The sequence below is a fragment of the Megalobrama amblycephala genome, linkage group LG2, assembly GCF_018812025.1.
Source record: "Megalobrama amblycephala isolate DHTTF-2021 linkage group LG2, ASM1881202v1, whole genome shotgun sequence".
Lineage (NCBI taxonomy): Eukaryota > Metazoa > Chordata > Actinopteri > Cypriniformes > Xenocyprididae > Megalobrama > Megalobrama amblycephala.
The window spans coordinates 10,088,772-10,107,966 of record NC_063045.1 but is presented as its reverse complement, the minus strand read 5'-3'; the positions used below and the strand labels follow the sequence as shown (position 1 = coordinate 10,107,966).

The 19,195-nt window shown below is 35.5% G+C and overlaps 1 protein-coding gene and 1 long non-coding RNA gene across 2 annotated transcripts; one reads left to right on the top strand and one right to left on the bottom strand.

Annotated features, from left to right (window-relative positions):
• The first annotated feature begins 8,317 nt into the window (after positions 1-8,317).
• On the top strand, positions 8,318-9,791 carry LOC125262821. Its single transcript, XR_007183620.1, has 3 exons — positions 8,318-8,384; positions 8,762-8,892; positions 9,370-9,791. It is a non-coding gene; the product is annotated as an uncharacterized LOC125262821 (long non-coding RNA).
• Positions 9,792-17,957: 8,166 nt separating this feature from the next.
• LOC125262636 (ribonuclease-like 3) lies at positions 17,958-18,774 on the bottom strand. Its single transcript, XM_048181462.1, has 2 exons — positions 18,614-18,774; positions 17,958-18,389 (listed from the first exon to the last, which is right to left on the bottom strand). Exon 2 carries the CDS (start codon positions 18,384-18,386, stop codon positions 17,958-17,960), a length of 429 nt encoding a protein of 142 aa, XP_048037419.1. The 5' UTR covers positions 18,387-18,389; positions 18,614-18,774.
• Positions 18,775-19,195: the final 421 nt, after the last annotated feature.

The following is a 19,195-nucleotide window of genomic DNA, read 5'->3' as shown; positions in this document are numbered from 1 at the left end:
GTGGGGCAACTGCAAATCGGCATCACCTGCAAAGTGCCATATCCCACAGAGGATTGTGGGAGGAGCGACGAGAAAGGTCCAGGCCAGGGACTTTTTTTTGTTTTTGTTTGTGTGGCAGTCATCCCTGAGGGGCTGCCACTTTACTTTGATTTAGATTGTTTGTTCATTTTGTCATTAAAGTTATGTTGATTATTTACAGGTTCCCCCCTCCTTCCTTCCCTGACCTAAAACTATGCTGCATTGGCTCTGAAACCCAGGAGGAAGGAGAAATCTACTGTTAAAAAGCCCTTGCTGCTGCACTGTATAAAAAAGGTAGTTTCTTTAACTTGTTTGAGTTATCTTTTTACATTGACACAGTTAAGTTGTATCTACTTAGAATTGTAAGTACAAGTATGCTTATTAATGATATAAATGTCATGAAGTGGTTTGCAGCATTTATTATATCTGAAACCTAATAACTGATGTTTAAGATATTCTCAGTTTGTGTCAGTGTTATCACACTCTTTCTATCACAGCTAAATTTGTTTAGTAAAAAAAACTTTCTCATAAGTTGAATATCGAAGGCATAGGACATAGTGTACGCTTTTTGAACTGTGAGAGTCATTACACTTTCTTCATAAGTTGAATACGGAAGGCGGTCTGACGGCCTGACTTGTTAAATATGGATATTTTTCTTATGTTTTTAATATGTATGCCCCCATTATTTGCATATGCCAGCCCATGTTCAAGGCATTAGACAAGCCAGTATTAACATCTGGATCTGTGCACAGCTGAATCATCAGACTAGGTAAGCAAGCAAGGACAATAGAGAAAAATGGCAGATGGAGCAATAATAACTGACATGATCCATGATTACATGATATTTTTAGTGATATTTGTAAATTGTCTTTCTAAATGTTTCATTAACATGTTGCTAATATACTGTTAAATGTGGTTAAAGTTACCATTGTTATTACTGTATTCACGGAGACAAGAGCCATTGCTATTTTCATTTTTAAACACTTGCAGTCTGTATAATTCATAAACACATCTTCATTCTTTATAAATCTCTCCAACAGTGTGTAATGTTAGCTTTAGCCCCATTAGCCGCTATCAAACTCATTCAGAATCAAATGTAAACATCCAAATAAATACTATACTCACACGATCTGATATGCTGCATGATGAACACTTTGTAAAGATCCATTTTGAGGGTTATATTAGCTGTGTGAACTTTGTTTAAGCAATGTATTATAGAGTTGGGTGGGGGCGGGAGCGCAAGGATTTAAAGGGGACACACACAGAATCAGCGCATTTTTAATGATGCCCCAAAATAGGCAGTTAAAAAATTGAATAATAAAAAATCTATGGGGTATTTTGAGCTGAAACTGACACATTCACGGGACACCTTAGACTTATATTACATCTTGTGAAATGGGGTTCTAGAGCACCTTTAATGATAAACTAAATCCTATGAAAATCTACAGATATTTATTCATATGTGTAACCATGGTTGCAGATGCAGTCAACCAACAAACTGGTTCTGCCTCCTTCATTTGCATTTCCCTGTCCCCAGGTGGTGTGTGTGTGTTTTCTCTGTGTCTGTTTGCAGGGTGGAGTCAAGCGACAGATTCTGTAGGTTACCTGTGATAAATCAACTGTAGTCACTTGAGGCTTCTCTAACACCAGTTTTTGTGTATTCATCAGTTATTTATTCTTTTGTTCTTTTTCTCTTTCGTTTCTTGTTTCAATGTTGTTTGCTTTATTCATTAATGTATTGCCTTAATAAAATAAATATCTACTTTTGGGTTAATTTAATTTGCGTGTGGCCTCTTTGTGTATGTTATGTTGTCCTGAGCCAGGTTGTTTGTGTACTCAAAGCCATCTTTAGTCCACATGAAGACAAAAGAGTTCAAGGGATGAAATAGCCTATAGTTGTAATGCTTCTCATTGGAGCACTATCATATTGTCACAGTTCCCGTCATTCCCGGACTCCATTTCCCAGCATCCTCCTCATTCCACACCTGCACTCACTCTCCAATCACCCGCACATGATGGCAATCACCTCATCACTCAAGCTGTATATATGCACACCGCACACCTCACACCACACTCTTGGTCCGTTCTCGTTTTTATGAAGGACTCACTACCTGCTTAATGTTTACTTCCAGCGATCTCTAACGTCTCCAAGTGTTTCTCCTGTGTCATCCATTGTCTCCATGCCCTACTTACCTCTTGTGTGTGTGTTCATCGTCTGCCATTCATCCATCGATCTCCAACCAACTATCTGTAAGACAAAAAGGACTATCATTCTGCCATCCCATCACTGCCTGATAACATCCTCAGTTCACTTACCAGCACTCCTGTTTGCACTATGTCAAATAAACATCTTAACATTGTACCTCCTGTCTATGAGTGTCTGTCCGTAACACATATGATATATGCTGTTAATTTATTATATATTGTTTTTATTTTTCAGTAATGGGACCAACTACAACCTCTTTCTGTAATTTACTGGGACCTGTTAAATTTTAATTTTTATATATATATTTAATTTTAATTATAGTGTGTGGAATGACATTTATGGAAGCTTGTTTCTGCCATGGAATAAAACCCATTATTTTTTTTAGGAATGCACACACTTTTTTTCTTAGTACTTTAGAAAATATTAAATTATTCTGTGGTGGAAACAAGCTTGTATAATTTTCTATAGCCATGACCTCAATAAATAAAATGGTTATTTATCAGAGTGTGTAGTTACAACATCTACGAGCAGGTGTTAAAGGATTAGTCCACTTTCAAATAAACATTTCCTGATAATTTACTCACCCCATGTCATCCAAGATGACCATGTCTTTCTTTTGTCAGTCGAAAAGAAATTTAAGGTTTTTGATGAAAACATTCCAGGATTTTTCTCCTTATAGTGGACTTCAATGGAAGCCCAGACAGTTGAAGGTCAAAATTACAGTTTCAGTGCAGCTTCAAAGAGCTTTAAACGATACCAGACGAGGAATAAGGGTCTTATCTAGAGAAACGATCGGTCATTTTCGAAAAAATACAACTGTATATGCTTTATAAACACAAATGAGCGCCTTGAACGTGTAGTTTTTGTAGTTGTAGGTTTTTTTGAAAATGACAGATCGTTTCGCTAGATAAAAGCCTTATTCCTCGTCTGGTATCGTTTAAAGCCCTTTGAAGCTGCAATGAAACTGTAATTTTGACCTTCAACCGTTTGGAGGCCACTGCCCAGCAAGCAATAGCCGTCATTTCACCGTCTCGGTTAACTATAGACCCGATATAGTCCGGCTATGTGTAACCCACTTTTAGCCAAAATAATCTTTCCTAGGTTACATGTCGTTTTTGCCAAAATAACTTGCGAGTTGTATGATATTGCATCATGTAAGTGAAGTCAACAGTGATTACAAGGTGTTTGGTTTCACATCTTTGACATGTTATATTGTGTAGGCTGTGCGTAGCCACAATTTAGCTCGTAGTCAGACCGGTTATTTGTAGCCCACCTATTGTCAATCCTGATTTATTGTAGTTTTTGGACAGGAAGTGCTTGAGATGGTTGATATCTCATCATGTTCGCAATGTCAACGATTTCTACAAGATGTAAGTGGCATTTCATGACATGGTCATGGTCATGGTCTATATGTAGTCACGATTTAGCTCTGAATTGGATAGGCTATGTGTAGTCTGCTTTTAGTCCACCTGGCGAAATCGAGGCAATTTATAGTCTAGTTTTTACGGCTTGGCTATAGCCCTGATTCACACCAGCAATGAGTGTAACCAAAATAGTGTTAAGTCATTTTCGACCACAAAGCTTGTGGGATTCTTGATATACTTGCATTTATACATTTATATGCAAGTATAATATACATTTATATGCAAGTATTTTTGCTGTCACACAATCCTACATTCTACGATATCATATATATATATATATATATATATATATATATATATATATATATATATATATCAGGGTATAGCCAAGCCATATATTAATTATAATTATATACCACACACATATATGACTGTATTTAATTTTAAGTTAAATAAAAATTTACAATTCTCAAACCGCTAGATGGCAACTGTGGCTCTACTGAGACATGACCACTGGCAACGCGAGACTTGAACTTTAGCTCTCGATCACTGTTGCCAGATCTCGCGATAAACATTTCCGCATTTTACAACTGTTGGAGACGGAGAGCAAGCAACAGCAAATGTTAAAGCAAATTCTTTCCTGCTTTTGGTCTTGTAAGTATCTGTGTGTTTCATTTTGACATGTGTTTATTATTTATGTACATTATGTGTAGGAACCGTGACATTTTAGCGGGTAACAGTGCAGACTCAGAGTAAAACGTGGTTAGATTAACATACATGCACATGTACTGTAGTGTTTCCTTGTGCCCTTAAAACTGTGTAATTATCTAAATACAAGGGGGTAAACATGAAACCTGTGCACCCTACTATTATTTGTTATGGAAGCCTTGTATATCTTTTAATCTTTTGATCATTATGAAAGAAAAATATGAGTTTTTGATATGGCAAGGCAAGTTTATTTTGTATAGCACATTTCAACAACAATGTTCAAGGTAATTCAAAGTGCTTTACATAAAACATGGAATTTATGGAACTGAAAATTAATCAGGTTGTTTTATAAACCAAAAAATATTGTTAACATTTTTTATTTAACTTTTTTTTTTGTCAATGTTTTATATTTTTATTATGTTACACGTTGTAATTTTCTTTTAATGTTTATTTGTATTGTATTTGTAAAATTTAATTTATTTTTTTTATCATTGTGTATTATCTTGAGTTCTTTTTCTAAATAAAACCTTTTATATTTAATTTGTTTGGACGGATTGTCATTTATGAGAACCTGTTATATTTAAGTGAAAAGAATCCTTTAGCCATTATTTTGTTGTCTATTGCATGTATAGATGTAATCATTCATTAGTAGTGTAATTGACGACTAGTCTATTTTTGGGTTATGGTTAGACGTCTATTAGATTTTCACTGACAGCCCCAATTTTGCCTTATTTTAGCCTAGACCCGTATTAACCGCCTATTAGACATAAATATGTAGTTGTCTAACAGTCGTCTAATTGATGACTAGTCTACTCTTGGGTTATGGTTAGACGTCTATTAGATTTTCACTGACAGCCCAAATTCAGCCTTATTTTAGCCTAGATCCATATTCACCGTCTATTAGACATATATATGTAGTCGTCTAATAATCGTCTAATTGATGACTAGTCTATTTTTGGGTTATGGTTAGACGTCTATTAGATTTTCACTGACAGCCCAAATTTTGCCTCGTTTTAGCCTAGACGGCCGGGCTATGTTTTGACGGCTATTAGACGTCTAATAGACATAAAATTGCTTGCTGGGTGAAGTCCACTCTAAGGAGAATAATCCTGGAATGTTTTCATCAAAAAACTGTTTTTTTTTTTTTTTTTTTTGACTGAAGAAAGTAAGACATGAACATCTTGGATGACATGGGGGTGAGTAAATTATCAGGAAAATTTTATTTGAAAGTGGACTAATCCTTTAATGGAAAACAGAAGATGCTCTGTCTTGTTTCTCTGGGATCTGCTCATGTTTTTTCTTCTTCACCTGAGCTCTTCCTTCCTGAACAACTGGTTTAAAGGTCTTTAGGCTATTATACAAATAAATATAATGTATTTTATTTCCTCAAGTCCGCGATTACATCATTCATGTTACATGTAAATGTTTACCTTGTTTTATTATTAAAATATCTAAAATAATAAACTGTCATTTTAACCACTTTACTCAACAATAGTCTTCAAATTCCTTAAAATAATACAAACCAGACTGGGTGTAATGCGAAAAAAGTATGTTTATATGATATTAAAACGGAACGTTCACGTCATCGTCCTACTTTCCATAGGGAGGCTCGCAGATACTTTCACTTCAAATATAGTTGGAACTACGCCGCCATCAGAAGAACAGAACGCTTTTCTGAATCAAATCTTCATTCATTTTCTGAGGGGAAAAGTGGTGAAAATGAAGTATCTCTTTAATTTGGTGATCATTTTTTCAATCGACCACGGTAAGACAAAACTTGTTAGAATCTCTTTACGGAGTTGCACCGATTTCTGTGAACGTACATCGTAATAATTATATTTGTGGGGATGTTTAATCAGATCTTTTATCTTCAGTTCATCTAAGGCTGTGGCTGAAGAAAGTTGTAGTTTGTGTTCTTATTTCTCTTTCTTTCAGTGTTTGTTCACAGCAGGTGTTTGAATGATTGAAAGAATGTTTCAGGAACATCATACTAACCTTTAAATAACATTCTACTAACATTAAGAAAACTGGACATTTTTATGCTCTTGGAATGTTACAAATCAACGTTCCTACAATGTTGAATTTTAAATCAAAATTAAGCTTAAAGAACGTTTGAGGAACATCATACCTTATAAAAACCAACACTGAATATTTAAAATGTTCTTATAACAATATTCTAATTAGTAAATATTGGCATTCTTTTACAAAAGTGTAAAAACTGAGCTTGAATGTAATGTGAGTGAGCTTCTGCCAAATATAAAATGTAATGTAGCCTAAACATGTTATTTATGGGAAAGTAAAAATATTTTGTTGAAAGGACACTATGAGTCTTAATGCAGTGGAAAATAGCATAATTTTCTAAAATATTTTTATGGTTACTATTTATCACTGTAATATTCATTATTTGATTATTTGAATGTAAATATGTGAAAGGGGTAGAACTGGAATGTGATTGTATGTTAAGATCATTCAAGAGAAGTGTATGTTTGTCTGATGATGAGTGAATGCGTTACATTATGAATCCAGACAGATTTCTCTACTTACGAGCTTTATGATCCATAGAAAAAAAAAAATCACAGCCATATAAGTTAACTGTTCATATGTTAACTGTTTCTTCTCCAGGTGTGTCTGGTGTTGAAGTGTCAGTGTCAGTGAAGGGAGATTCAGTCACTCTACACACTGGTGTTCAAACAAACCAACGAGATGATATTAAATGGTATTTTAATGACACTCTCATTGCTAAAATCAATAAAGATCTCAGTAAGATCTGTACAGATGTTCAGTGTAATGAAGATACTGAGAGATTCAGAGACAGACTGAAGCTGGATCATCAGACTGGATCTCTGACCATCATGAACATCACAAACACAGACTCTGGAGTTTATAAACTGAAGATCTTCAGCAAAAGCAACGACAGTGAAAAGATGTTCAATGTTACTCTCAATGGTGAGTCATTTAATGGATGTTTAAATGCAGTTTAAATTTAAAGTATATTGTTAATATGTGTTTACTGGCACAAACCTAAATGTTTCTTTTCTGATCGAGAGTCTTTTCCGAGCTTGTGCAATCACATCAGTTCTTTTATGTTGTGTAGTTTTGTTTGTTTTCAGCAAAATATCCTCCAGTATCTGTTGGTTTGTGTTTCAGGTGTTTCTGCTGCTGAACGAGATGAAATGAAGACAGTGAAGGAGGGAGAATCTGTTACTTTAGATCCTGCCATAGCAAAAAAACAAAACGATGTGATGACGTGGTATTTTAATGACACTCGCATCACTGAAATCACTGGAGATCCCAGTAGGATCTGTACAGATGTTCAGAGTGATGGGAGATTCAAAGACAGACTGAAGCTGGATCATCAGACTGGATCTCTGACCATCATGAACACCAGAAACACAGACTCTGGAGAATATGAACTGAAGATTGTCGTGGAAATTCTCAATACAATCTGACTTCACCACTGACAATTTAAACAACTCCTAGTTGTTAATACAATACTACAGTATCTCGAGGTAATTCCCTGAATTCCTGAATACTTACAATACAATCCAATACTTCCCTGAAGTATGGTGACGGCGTCCCGTCAAGAAGCTACTATCACTACCTCAATCACACTTGGCTGTTACTTTTGTTGTCTTTTGAGCATAGAATCTTTAGTACTTCTATTCCTCACTACCTCAATCACACTTGGCTGTTACTTTTGTTGTCTTTTGAGCGTAGGATCTTCTATTTAGCTGCGCAGCATATACCTGACACGACTTCCAAGTTGCTCTTTGTAGAAATGAAGTTTTATTTACGGCCGGGAGATCACTGGTCACAACAACCAAGTGAGTCTCAATGAATAGAAAGATACATGCACATTTAAGTCTTACAGTTGAGTAAAAATCAATGTCTTCATCACTGTGATTTGTTCTGGTGATTGGTTTGTAATGATCTAAGCTAATCATGTGACTGGTCTTTGACCTGAGCATCCTTAGTCTGCATTTTCTGTACATTTCATGTTGACATAAAATATTTCCATCACAAGATCATCATCAACAACAGCAGCTTCAGCATCACCAGAGTTAAGAGATTCAATGTTACTGTCACTGGTGAGTATAATTTATTCATTATAAGTAATTTAATGCATTTTCCTTTGAGGAATTTAAAAACAAACAAACAAAAAACAGTTCAGTATTTTAAAATCAACCCAATAATGTTTGATTGTGGGCTGCTAAAAAACAAACTTTATTAATGTTACTAAAATGAAAAATCCATAATATTAGTTTTCCTGATGTTTTGTGTTGATCTCTCAGTGCTGATTCTGTTTTATTTGCTGTTAAATAAACCCTACCAGATTTGTCAGTTAAATCAATATCATACCGACTGATGATCAAAGTTATAAAGGTGTAATTATCAGTCAGCAATATTAGTAGACACTGGAGGTATAATCATTCACTCTACAGTAATAATGACTGTCTGTCTTCAGCTGTTCCAGGTTCAGGTCTGTCTTCAGGTGCTGTAGCAGGAATAGCGATTGGTGTTGTTGCTGTTCTGCTGGTTGCTGCTGCTGGTGTGGTTTACTGTCACCGCAGGATCCATACAGCAGTACCACAGACTGTAAGTATCACATTTACTGTGCCAAAACAAAACAAAAAAAACTTTATCAGTACAACAGTATGAACATATTTTAATAGTATTATATTAGTAAAATTCTCGGTTTAGCATATACCCTGTGAAATAATATATTTTTTCTTTACTTTTATTTTTTACTTTTAACACTACATAAGCTGATATTTGCCAGTGAGGCAGTGTCAAAACAATCAAAAACTCTAATAACTCCTAAATAAAAGTTCACATTTTTTTCAGAGAGCAAGTATCTTATTAGAAAACACCAATACAGTAGTTTAAGCATTTTAGATGTGATACTGAAATCATTTTATATTATTGTAGCACAAAAGATGACAGTTTGATGCAGTTTAAGACGTTGTGTTAAATATTTAGGGAAATGAAAACCTCTGTACAAACAACAGGAAAAGACACAATTCAAAGTCATTCCTCATTACTTTTATCTTGTGAATTTGTATTTTCTTACAGGATCCAAATGACATCCTCTGAGAAGGATGAGATGTCCTTAAATCAGATTCAGACTGAGGCTGCTAAAAAAAAAATGATACTTTCATTGAAAGGGACACTGAAGAAAATTAGGAAATGATGGAGAGAAGAGGATCAGCTGAAATTCTCATTACTCACAGAGTAATTTACATTTACATTTACATTTACGCTTTTGGCAGACGCTTTTATCCAAAGCGACTTACATTGCATTATATACATTTGTATCTGAGTATGTGCAATCCCTGGGATCAAACCCATGACTTTGGCATCCTACTGTACTTGGCTACATCCTTTTTGGCTACAGGAAAGCATAATTGTGTCACGATTCCAAGATTTCAGTTATCAGCACCAATACCAGTCAAATTTATATATCGCGATATATCGCATGCGATTGTCACGCGCATTTCGTCAGTAAAGCCGGTTCCCTGATGACCGCTAAATCGCCATCACCTGCTTTCAAATGGAGCGGCATTTAATAGACAGAGCCGTAGATCACTGACAAGCTACGCAATATCGAGTTCATTATCGCAGATGAATCGCCTTCGATAATGAACGCAATATTGCGTAGCTTATCAGTGAACTACGGCTCTGTCTATTAAATGCCGCTCCATTTGAAAGCAGGTGATGGCGATTTAGCGGTCATCAGGGAACCGGCTTTACTGACGAAATGCGCGTGACAATCGCATGCGATATATCGCCCAGCCCTAATTTCAACTATTACATATTATTTAACCAATATGACACCAGAAACTTATTTGATAGATTTTTTTTTTAATAATTTAAATAATAAATAAACAAATTTAGCCTTATACAGTATATGAGCAATAAAGTGAGAAACAGAGCAACACATTATCAGCGATCAGCGAGTGTTTGATGTTTTTTTCCGTATGTTCACAGCAAAATTCTGCTTATTAACATCAGATATCTTCGATAATGGTCAATCAATAACCTAATTATCTCATTAACTTTAACACATGCTTCATTCTTATTTTAACACTTTAACACTCTTGAGTGTGGTCTCACATATACTCCCAAGAGAGATCATCAACACTCAAGTTTTTGCTGTTTAGAAGTTTATTATAGATAATGAAGTGATCCAGACAGGAACAGTGAGTCTGTTTCTTGTCATTTGCACTATAATGCTGATCTGGTTTGAGATTTCAGTTATTTTGTCCTGTCTGTTTACATCCTCTTATAACTGATAGAACTGACTGCTTTTCCTCATCAATTACCTCAACAAGACAGGCATTATGACTAAGATTTTACTCCTCAACACAAGGACAGACTGCTCTACTGATATTGTAGCTGCTTTTATTGTTGATGTTAGCGGAAACATTTATGAATGTTGCTATCAAATGTTTCTAATGTTTATAGTTTAAACACTAACCCTTAGTCATCAACCTTCATCAGAAAACATTTTCCACCAGCTACACTGGAACCAAAACCAGCCTTAAAGGGATAGTTCACCCAAAAATGTAAATGTGATGTTTATCTGCTTACCCCCAGGGCATCCAAGATGTAGGTGACTTTGTTTCTTCAGTAGAACACAAATGATGATTTTCAGCTCCAACCGTTGCGGTCTGTCAGTCGTACTCTGACGCTGTAAGTGATCTCTCGCACTCATAGACATATACACACGAGAGATCACTTCCGGCATAAGTGTGCATTCAGACCTCACACACCAGATACTCAAGGCAGTTGGACATAGTGGTGTTTTAGGTGTTTAAAAATACTGTTCAGTTTCTCACACAAACCGATTGTTTCGTGTCTTAGGACATCAATGTGTCGTCACGAGCCGCAGGGTTTACTTTGGATTTGTCTGTGCATGTTTTTTTACTCTCATAGATTTTGTTACCATTGACATGCATTATACGACTGACAGACCGCAACAGTTGGAGTTAAAAATCATAATTTGTGTTCTACAAAGTCACCTATCTTTGGATGCCCTGGGGGTAAATAGATAAACACATTTTCATTTTTGAGTGAACTATCCCTTTAATAAGCTTGGAAAGTCACTGATTTATTTTAAAGTTTGTGAAACACTTTGCTGAGTGTATTTATTCTGTTCAATGCCTGCAACTGAGACAGGCTGCACTAAATGTTGTTACTCTTGCATTAAACCTGAGAAATACTTGATGGAGGAGTTGTTACAGCAAAATTTACACACAAATGTTTGTATACTTGATAAAACAATGTAATTTTATCCAAACAATTTTTGGATTTGTCTTTTGGTGCTCATTGTAAATATGTGAATACAGTCAATAGAGTATGAGTTTTAATCATGATTTTTATTTATGTCAGAGAAATCAAGTGTCAAACTCAAGATAAAAATCAAGATAAATAAGTGTCAAAGCCAATATATGCTAAATGCCTCTCAGAAGGGAAAAGGTATGTGGTAAAGGCTTTTGTGTTCCTTAACTTTACATCAGCCAAAAGAAAAAAGTGCTTTGAAGTAAACCCCACATAAACACTGTTTTCTTTTCTGAAACAAGGAAATGAACCTGAAAAATCTTTGTATGTTTATGTCATAAATAAAACATATAGTTCATTCATACTGCCTGAAATCTGTGTGTCTCTAACATACTTTTAAGCTAATATTAAATCATCTAGATATACATTTCAACATTAATTCACTAATTTCACTATCAACTTTATATTGATGTTTCGTTTGCTGTCTGCACTATCTCCACCTCTTTATTGTTTTATTTTTCTCTGTGGTGCTGCTCTTGCAGATGTTCATATATGTATTTGCTGGTTCAGTGCCGGCCCTAGCGTCTTTGGCACCCTAGGCAAGATTTTTTTTTGGCGCCCCCTTATATTGTGATTTATCCTAAGGGGCGAATCTAGAAAATTATTTATAGGGTGGCATGAGGTCTATGAGGGGTGGCAACACCAAAACAAGCGCTCATGCATAGTTTTTGGAGATTTATAGCCTTACATACACAAATGTGTTCACAAACATTGCATTACCAGAAAGTATCTGTTTAAAATTAATAAATAACAAAATTTCAATATCCATCTTGCCAAGTAAATACAATATATGAGAAACTTCTAAATGAGTCTGAGCTTGTATCACTAAAGTAGATGAGCAGTTTTATTAATATAACACAGGCTACTTCAATGGCACAAATCACATTTTAGTGCAAGTTAAAGAGCAACAAAACAATTTTTGAGTTTCTGTTATTAACAGAGGTGGGAATGTCTGTGTGTGTTCACCCAGAACACCCTATCAACTACATACTCTAGCAACACCCCAGCAACTGCATAGCAAGAGCCTAGCAACCACCTAGCAACATTTTAGCAATCACCCAGAACATCTATATTCTAGACTAACTGACCAAAGTTTTTACATTTTTTAAACAAGACTTGAAGTTGGGTTTATGACAAGCCAACATAAATTTGTCCTTCAAACTTTTCAGTCATATTGTTTTTCTTGATTGCTAACACACAATTCATGAAACAATTCAACATTTTCTCACAGCTAAACACAATATCAAAACTATGCATCAACTTGCACAAACCTCAAATGTCCAGGTCAAAATAAAATGTTTTAGTCAAAAACTTATTCTTGTCTGACAAAATCAAACTTTGGCATCAGATGACACACAAAACATAACAATTACACAGACTACTGCACTGCCCAGTGAACACTAGTGAGATCAATTTATTTAAAAAGGATAACAAAAATACCTCTTTTGTTTATTTTACTATTATAAATTGATCTTGCAGTAGATGAAAAGCATGAGAAAAATAAGTATGAACTTGGTATGCACCACAATACAGTATACTGTCAATTGCAGTAAAAGTAAATTCAGCATCCTCTGCACATTTGGCTAAATTTCATTACAGTATACACTATAGCAGTGTATTGGTCTTCTGACACAAGACTATATCCCAAGGCAATCATTTCTCAGTGCTGCAAAAAAATACAGTATACATATAACAAATGGCTACAAAGAAAGTTGACAATCACAACATTGAGGGTGTACAACGTGACATTTCCCTCATCTAAAGTAGCATACTGGTACTGTGTAAGTTTAAAACCCCTGTAAATTATTCATTCAGCTCTCTCAGATTTTGACTGGTGTGTCATCAGTTTTTCTCCCAAATGTTGTCATTGTTAAACGTTTTGAGAAATGTGTCTTTGTTTTGAGAACTGAACGAATGGTTTGGGAAACTGGGCCAACTGAATCACTTATAATGTGTTAGCAATCGAGAAAAGCTAAAATACGTTTAGATTCTTACCCCAACTCTGCTATTAGTTTCTGTGATCGGGATCTCCGTATTGATTTCATGTTATTGGTTCGTCGGATGGCAAAAATACCTTTATCCATGATGAAAGTGGAGCGGGCGGTCGCTGAATCAGCTCGCCAAAAAATTACGAAAATCTCAGACATATTCGGATGGGATTACATTTCTCACAGGACTTCTAGCAGGGAAGCAATAATTTTCCGATTCACGTACAAATATGGGAAAAAATCTTAAGTTCTGATCTTGGCTGCGCTGTGTTTTTGACTCTCAAAGAACCGGTTCATTAAAGTCATTTGTTAATGAAGCACACTGGGCACGCTGCGTGCGCGTGAAACCATTGGACAGTTTATTGAAAGACGTGTTTTCTTTCCATTACTTTGCAATTTTTTTAGTCATCATATTGAAGCGCCACTCCTTAAAAGCAGTACTTGAAACACTGCTTACATATTTTATTCTGTGATAATTTTGGGGTGAATTTTGATTTAAAGTTCAACGTTTTAGGAACATCCAGCAATTAATATTTTGTCAGAACCTCTAGTAAATCAGCTGTCCTGAAGGTTAGCACCTTATCACCTGCTTGCTCTTGTTTGTGGTCATGCTCTTTTGTAAGAAATTACATGTTTCTGTAAACACTGTTACAAAGACCATAAACTCACATGAAGAGTCAAACTGTCCAACTAAAGGAAACACTGATCACCATAACAGTGACCAAACATTTTCAATAAGAAGAAACACCATTCCAGACCGCAAGTAACTTTTCAGTTTTTGATTAAAGATTACAGCGACAATTTTTTTTCTGTGTTTTAACTTGCACGGATTAATTGTTCACCACAAGACTAGTAATATGCACTAATATAGTAAATTGATTTTGATTTCATCTAAGGCTGTGGCTGAAGTCAGTTGTAGTTCTTGTGTTTCTCTTTCCTTCAGTGATTCTGCTCGTTATCATCAGGTGTCTTTAATAATCAAACAATCATCACTTAATTAATCACATAATCTATTTAACTCTGCTTCAGTGTTACTTTAACACCCTGCTGCTGGTTCCCATATGAACACCAAGCAGCGTTGATTTAACACCGGGGAATGTACTGTATATTCAGAATCATGGGAGAATCACAATCTCTATTTGAAACCAAAACACTGTGATTTTTATTTTATCCAGAATTGTGCAGATCTAATGTGACGTAATTTCAAACAAAATCAGGTCGAAGCGAACTTCCTTTGAAATTCGTTTTGGATGTTCGAAACAGCTTATAAAGGTGAAAACACATTTTTTAAACTCTCTGCACATCCCTGGTGTTTAACTCCATTAATGAGAGTAACATATTAAAGGTGCTATATGTAAGATTTTTACTTTAATAAAGCATAAAAATACCCCAATATGCTTGCAGATATTTAGGAAACATGCTAAGTTCACCTACTTGTTTCTCAAAAAATCAATGCTACAGCCAGATATTCTACTTTGAAATGTGCGTTCCGTGTCGGAATGTCTGTCTTTGTTTTGGTCTGTGCGAAACCCTGTGCTGGCAGTTTATCCAATAGTATTTCGACATCACAGGTTGCCAGTTGGAGGAAAACACCAGTATTGCAGTCATGGAAACCAGTAAACAAACTGGGTTAGAGAATTGCAGATTCTACTTGACCTAAAAAGCCTCTGCATCCATCTAAAAATCTCTATGAATGACAGCATATTAAAACAGATAAATCAACTCATCAGCTTACAGTGTGTAAGTCTCCTCAGCTTTCATTGTCAACTGCGCTCCCTATTGTTGCGCGTCCTCAAGCTGGGAGCCTTTGAAGGGCAAACAATATTTTGAATTTGGTCCGCAGTACCTATTTCGACCATTGGGTGTCATTCCTACATAGAGCCTCTTTAAATATAAAAGTACATCATCAACTGGAAAACAGTTTAAAATCATTTTGTTTACTTTCTTAATTTGCTCATTCATAGAGTTAGGTTTTGTAAATATGCTTTTGAATATAGTATGGAAAGAATTTCTGTTGCCATTGGTCATTGATTCACTGTACTTTGCTTTTTATCCCCTTTAATTCCTTATAGTAGGTGGCTCATTACTGTTTCTGCCAGTGAAGGAGACAGGTGCAGAGTCAAATCAAATAAATACATGTATTAAAGGGGCTCTATGTAGGAATGACACCCAGTGGTCGAAATAGGTACTGCAGTCCAAATTCAAAATATTGTTTGCCCCGCCCCCTCCTTCAAAGACGCGGGTCGCCAGCTTGAGGACATGCAACAAGAGGGAGCGCAATTGACAATGAAAGCTGAAGAGACTTACACACTGTAAGCTGATGAGTTGATTTATCTGTGTTTTAATATGCTGTCGTTCATAGAGATTTTTAGATTCATAGGCTTTTTAGGTCAGGTTAGGGCTGGGCGATATATTGCATGCGATTCTCACGCGCATTTCGTCAGTAAAGCCGGTTCCCTGATTACCTCTAAATCGCCATCACCTGCTTTAAAATGGAGCGCCTTTTAATAGACAGAGCCGTAGTTCACGGAGAAGCCACGCAAAATCGGGTTCATTATCGAAGTCGATTCATCTTCGATACTAAACGCGATTTTGCGTGGCTTCTCCATGAACTACGGCTCTGTCTATTAAAAGGCGCTCCATTTTAAAGCAGGTGATGGCGATTTAGAGGTAATCAGGGAACCGGCTTTACTGACGAAATGCGCGTGAGAATCGCATGCAATATATCGCCCAGCCCTAGGTCAGGTAGAATCTGCGATTCTCTGACCCAGTTTGGTTGTTGGTTTCCATGGCTGCAACAGGTGGTGTTTTCTGCCAACTGGTAACCTGTGATGTCGAAATACTATTGGATAAACTGGCAGCACGAGGTTTCCAACAGACCAAAACAAAGACAGACATTCCGACATGAAACACACATTTCAAAGTAGAATATCTGGCTGTAGCATTGTTTTTCAGATAAACAAGTAGGTGAACTTAGCATGTTTCCTAAATATCTGCAAACATATTGGAGTATTTTAGCCCCTTTAAAGGGGTGTCTAAACTCAGTCCTGAGGGCCACTGTCCTGCAGGGTTTAGCTCCAACCCCAATTAAACACACCTGAACCAGCTAATCAAGGTCTGAATAGGCATACTAGAAACTTACAGGCAGGTGTGTGGAGGCCAGTGTTGCCAGTTTAGGGATTTTGTCACAAGATTTGGTGACTTCCCCACCCCTTTTGAGACTTTTTTCAAATTTTAGGAACAAATCTAGCAACTTCTTGAAAAACCTTATCTAGATCTCTATTCATATTTATATATATATCAATGAGATTGCCATTATGATGTCATCTAGTGACATTACATTTTTATTAATTTCAATGGCGATCAGGAGTGTTATTCCTATTATGACCTGTAGATGGCAACAGTGTATAATATACAAGAAACCGGTACCTAAAAGGGTAAAAGCTTTCCATTGTTTGGCTACAGTGGAAAGCTAAGAGCACATAGCATTGATGAAATGCTTATTTAAGAAATAAAAAACGGCTACACACCAGTTGATATAGTTCACTTTCAGTGTGTTTCAGAAATCATCACAACAGAAATTGTGCTTACAGTCTCTGAGTGTTGTTTTTTAATTTTATTTTAGGAAATACAAAGTGCATAATCTACATAAAGTGTCTGTGTAGTCCCTTTTGTACATTCTTACCTTAAATTACCAATGTTTTTTGTTTTATTAGGTAAGATCCTCAATCATTAGCATTGTTAACACAGTATCTAAACAAAAGATACATAATTAAGTACATAATTTTACTTTATTACATCCGATTTTGAAAGCTTGAAAAATCTTTTAAAAGTGCATATACCTAAATTGCATAAAAACCCATATGTGTACATTAACATTAACATACCAGACTACATACACAAATACAATTACATATACAAAAATTACACAGAATAATGCTTTTTTTTTCATCATAAAAAATATAGATGCAACATTAACCAAAAACAGAAAGAAAAGAAGAAAAAATATAACACTGTAACATTATATCATTTATATTAACTGTTATATTGCTTTGCTTATATTGTTATACTTCATTTATTTGTGAGGTAATTTGCATTGATCATAAAGAACAATATAAGGAAAACTGTTTTCACATTTGTTACAACCTGACCCTAAAGCAGGATTATAATACCCTATATTAAATTATATTTATTTTTGACTTCATGATTGAGTCACTGATATCTATTTATTTTTTTGTACTTGAAAAACAACAAAAGACAGAAAAGGAGATTTGAAGAACTAATTAAGACATTGTAAAGCTCTGACGTTCTCTTCAGCCTGTCATCTGTTCATTACCTTTCATAATGTACAGGCCAGCCTTTATCACAAGCCAACACAATCTTTCTAGTGTAACCCTTCCCTACATATTCACACTTTCCATTCTTAATTGTTTTTATATTACACTTGACCACAAAAAATCGTAGGTCGCTCTCAAACAGGTTTCGATCATTCCTCAGTCGAGTTCCTCCTCTGCCACAAACTGTTTTAATTGTATCTGCATTTGCTACTATGAAGGAGTTGACAGGTTTGCAGGCACCATTAGTTCCAGTGATGTCTCTGTTTTCGATTCTACTGGTACAATCATTCACAGTCATAAATGGATCCACATGCTGATTGAGGAATTTTACATAGCGTTGCCATATATCTGCTGGTTGTCCGTGAGTGAAGGATGAAACACTCAAGATCAGCAGCAGAATCACAGCAGACTGATGAATCTCCATGACCTGTGAACAATACATACATTAAAACACCTTTACTGACATTTGACTGACTATTTTAGGCATGATTAATTAAGAACATACTGTTTGGACTCTTCATTTGTTTTTACTTACACATATCACTTTAGTACAGTTGTGCACTTTTTCATACATACACAGTTCCAGACCTGCATTTGTGTTACAGATTTCTTTTATCTTATATTTGCTGAATAAAGTTCTAAAGTTCTTACCTGGTTGTTCTGGGTAAATGAATATTTTGTTCTAACAGTTGTCTTCTTTTGCCTGAAGGCTTAATGGTATCTACAGCACAGTAATGAACAAACCCCAGAAAATACTGATGAAACTTCCTCCAATTTCACTGTTGTCCTTCAGTACCACTGGATTATTTATTACAAACCGAGTGTGACCTTTAAACACTGGACAGTGCAAACATGACTGTGATTGATGGGAATTTCAACACCCTTATTTGCTATACGTAAATATTCAAAAAGGAAAACATTAATGATGAAGTCCAGTTTCTACTCAGCCGAAGTCTTTCACTATATAAAACAATCCTTGGTTATTTTTTCTACCCAAGTCCTGGTATTTTTGGGTATTTTTGTGTCCACACTACAGGGTGTTAAAAGTAACACTAAAGCAGTGTTAAAGTTAATGAGATAATTAGTAATTAATTAAGTGATGATTGACCATTAGTGGTGACACCTGATGTTAATAAGCATAATCACTGAAGGAAAGAGAAACAACAAGAAAGGAAAAAAAGAGAGACAACAACTACATCTGGCTTTTAGCCATTAAACATTATTATACTTATT

Excerpts from the sequence above, each read along its gene's own strand:
- LOC125262636 (XM_048181462.1), bottom strand. The coding sequence starts at position 18,386 with ATGGAGATTCATCAGTCTGCTGTGATTCTGCTGCTGATCTTGAGTGTT.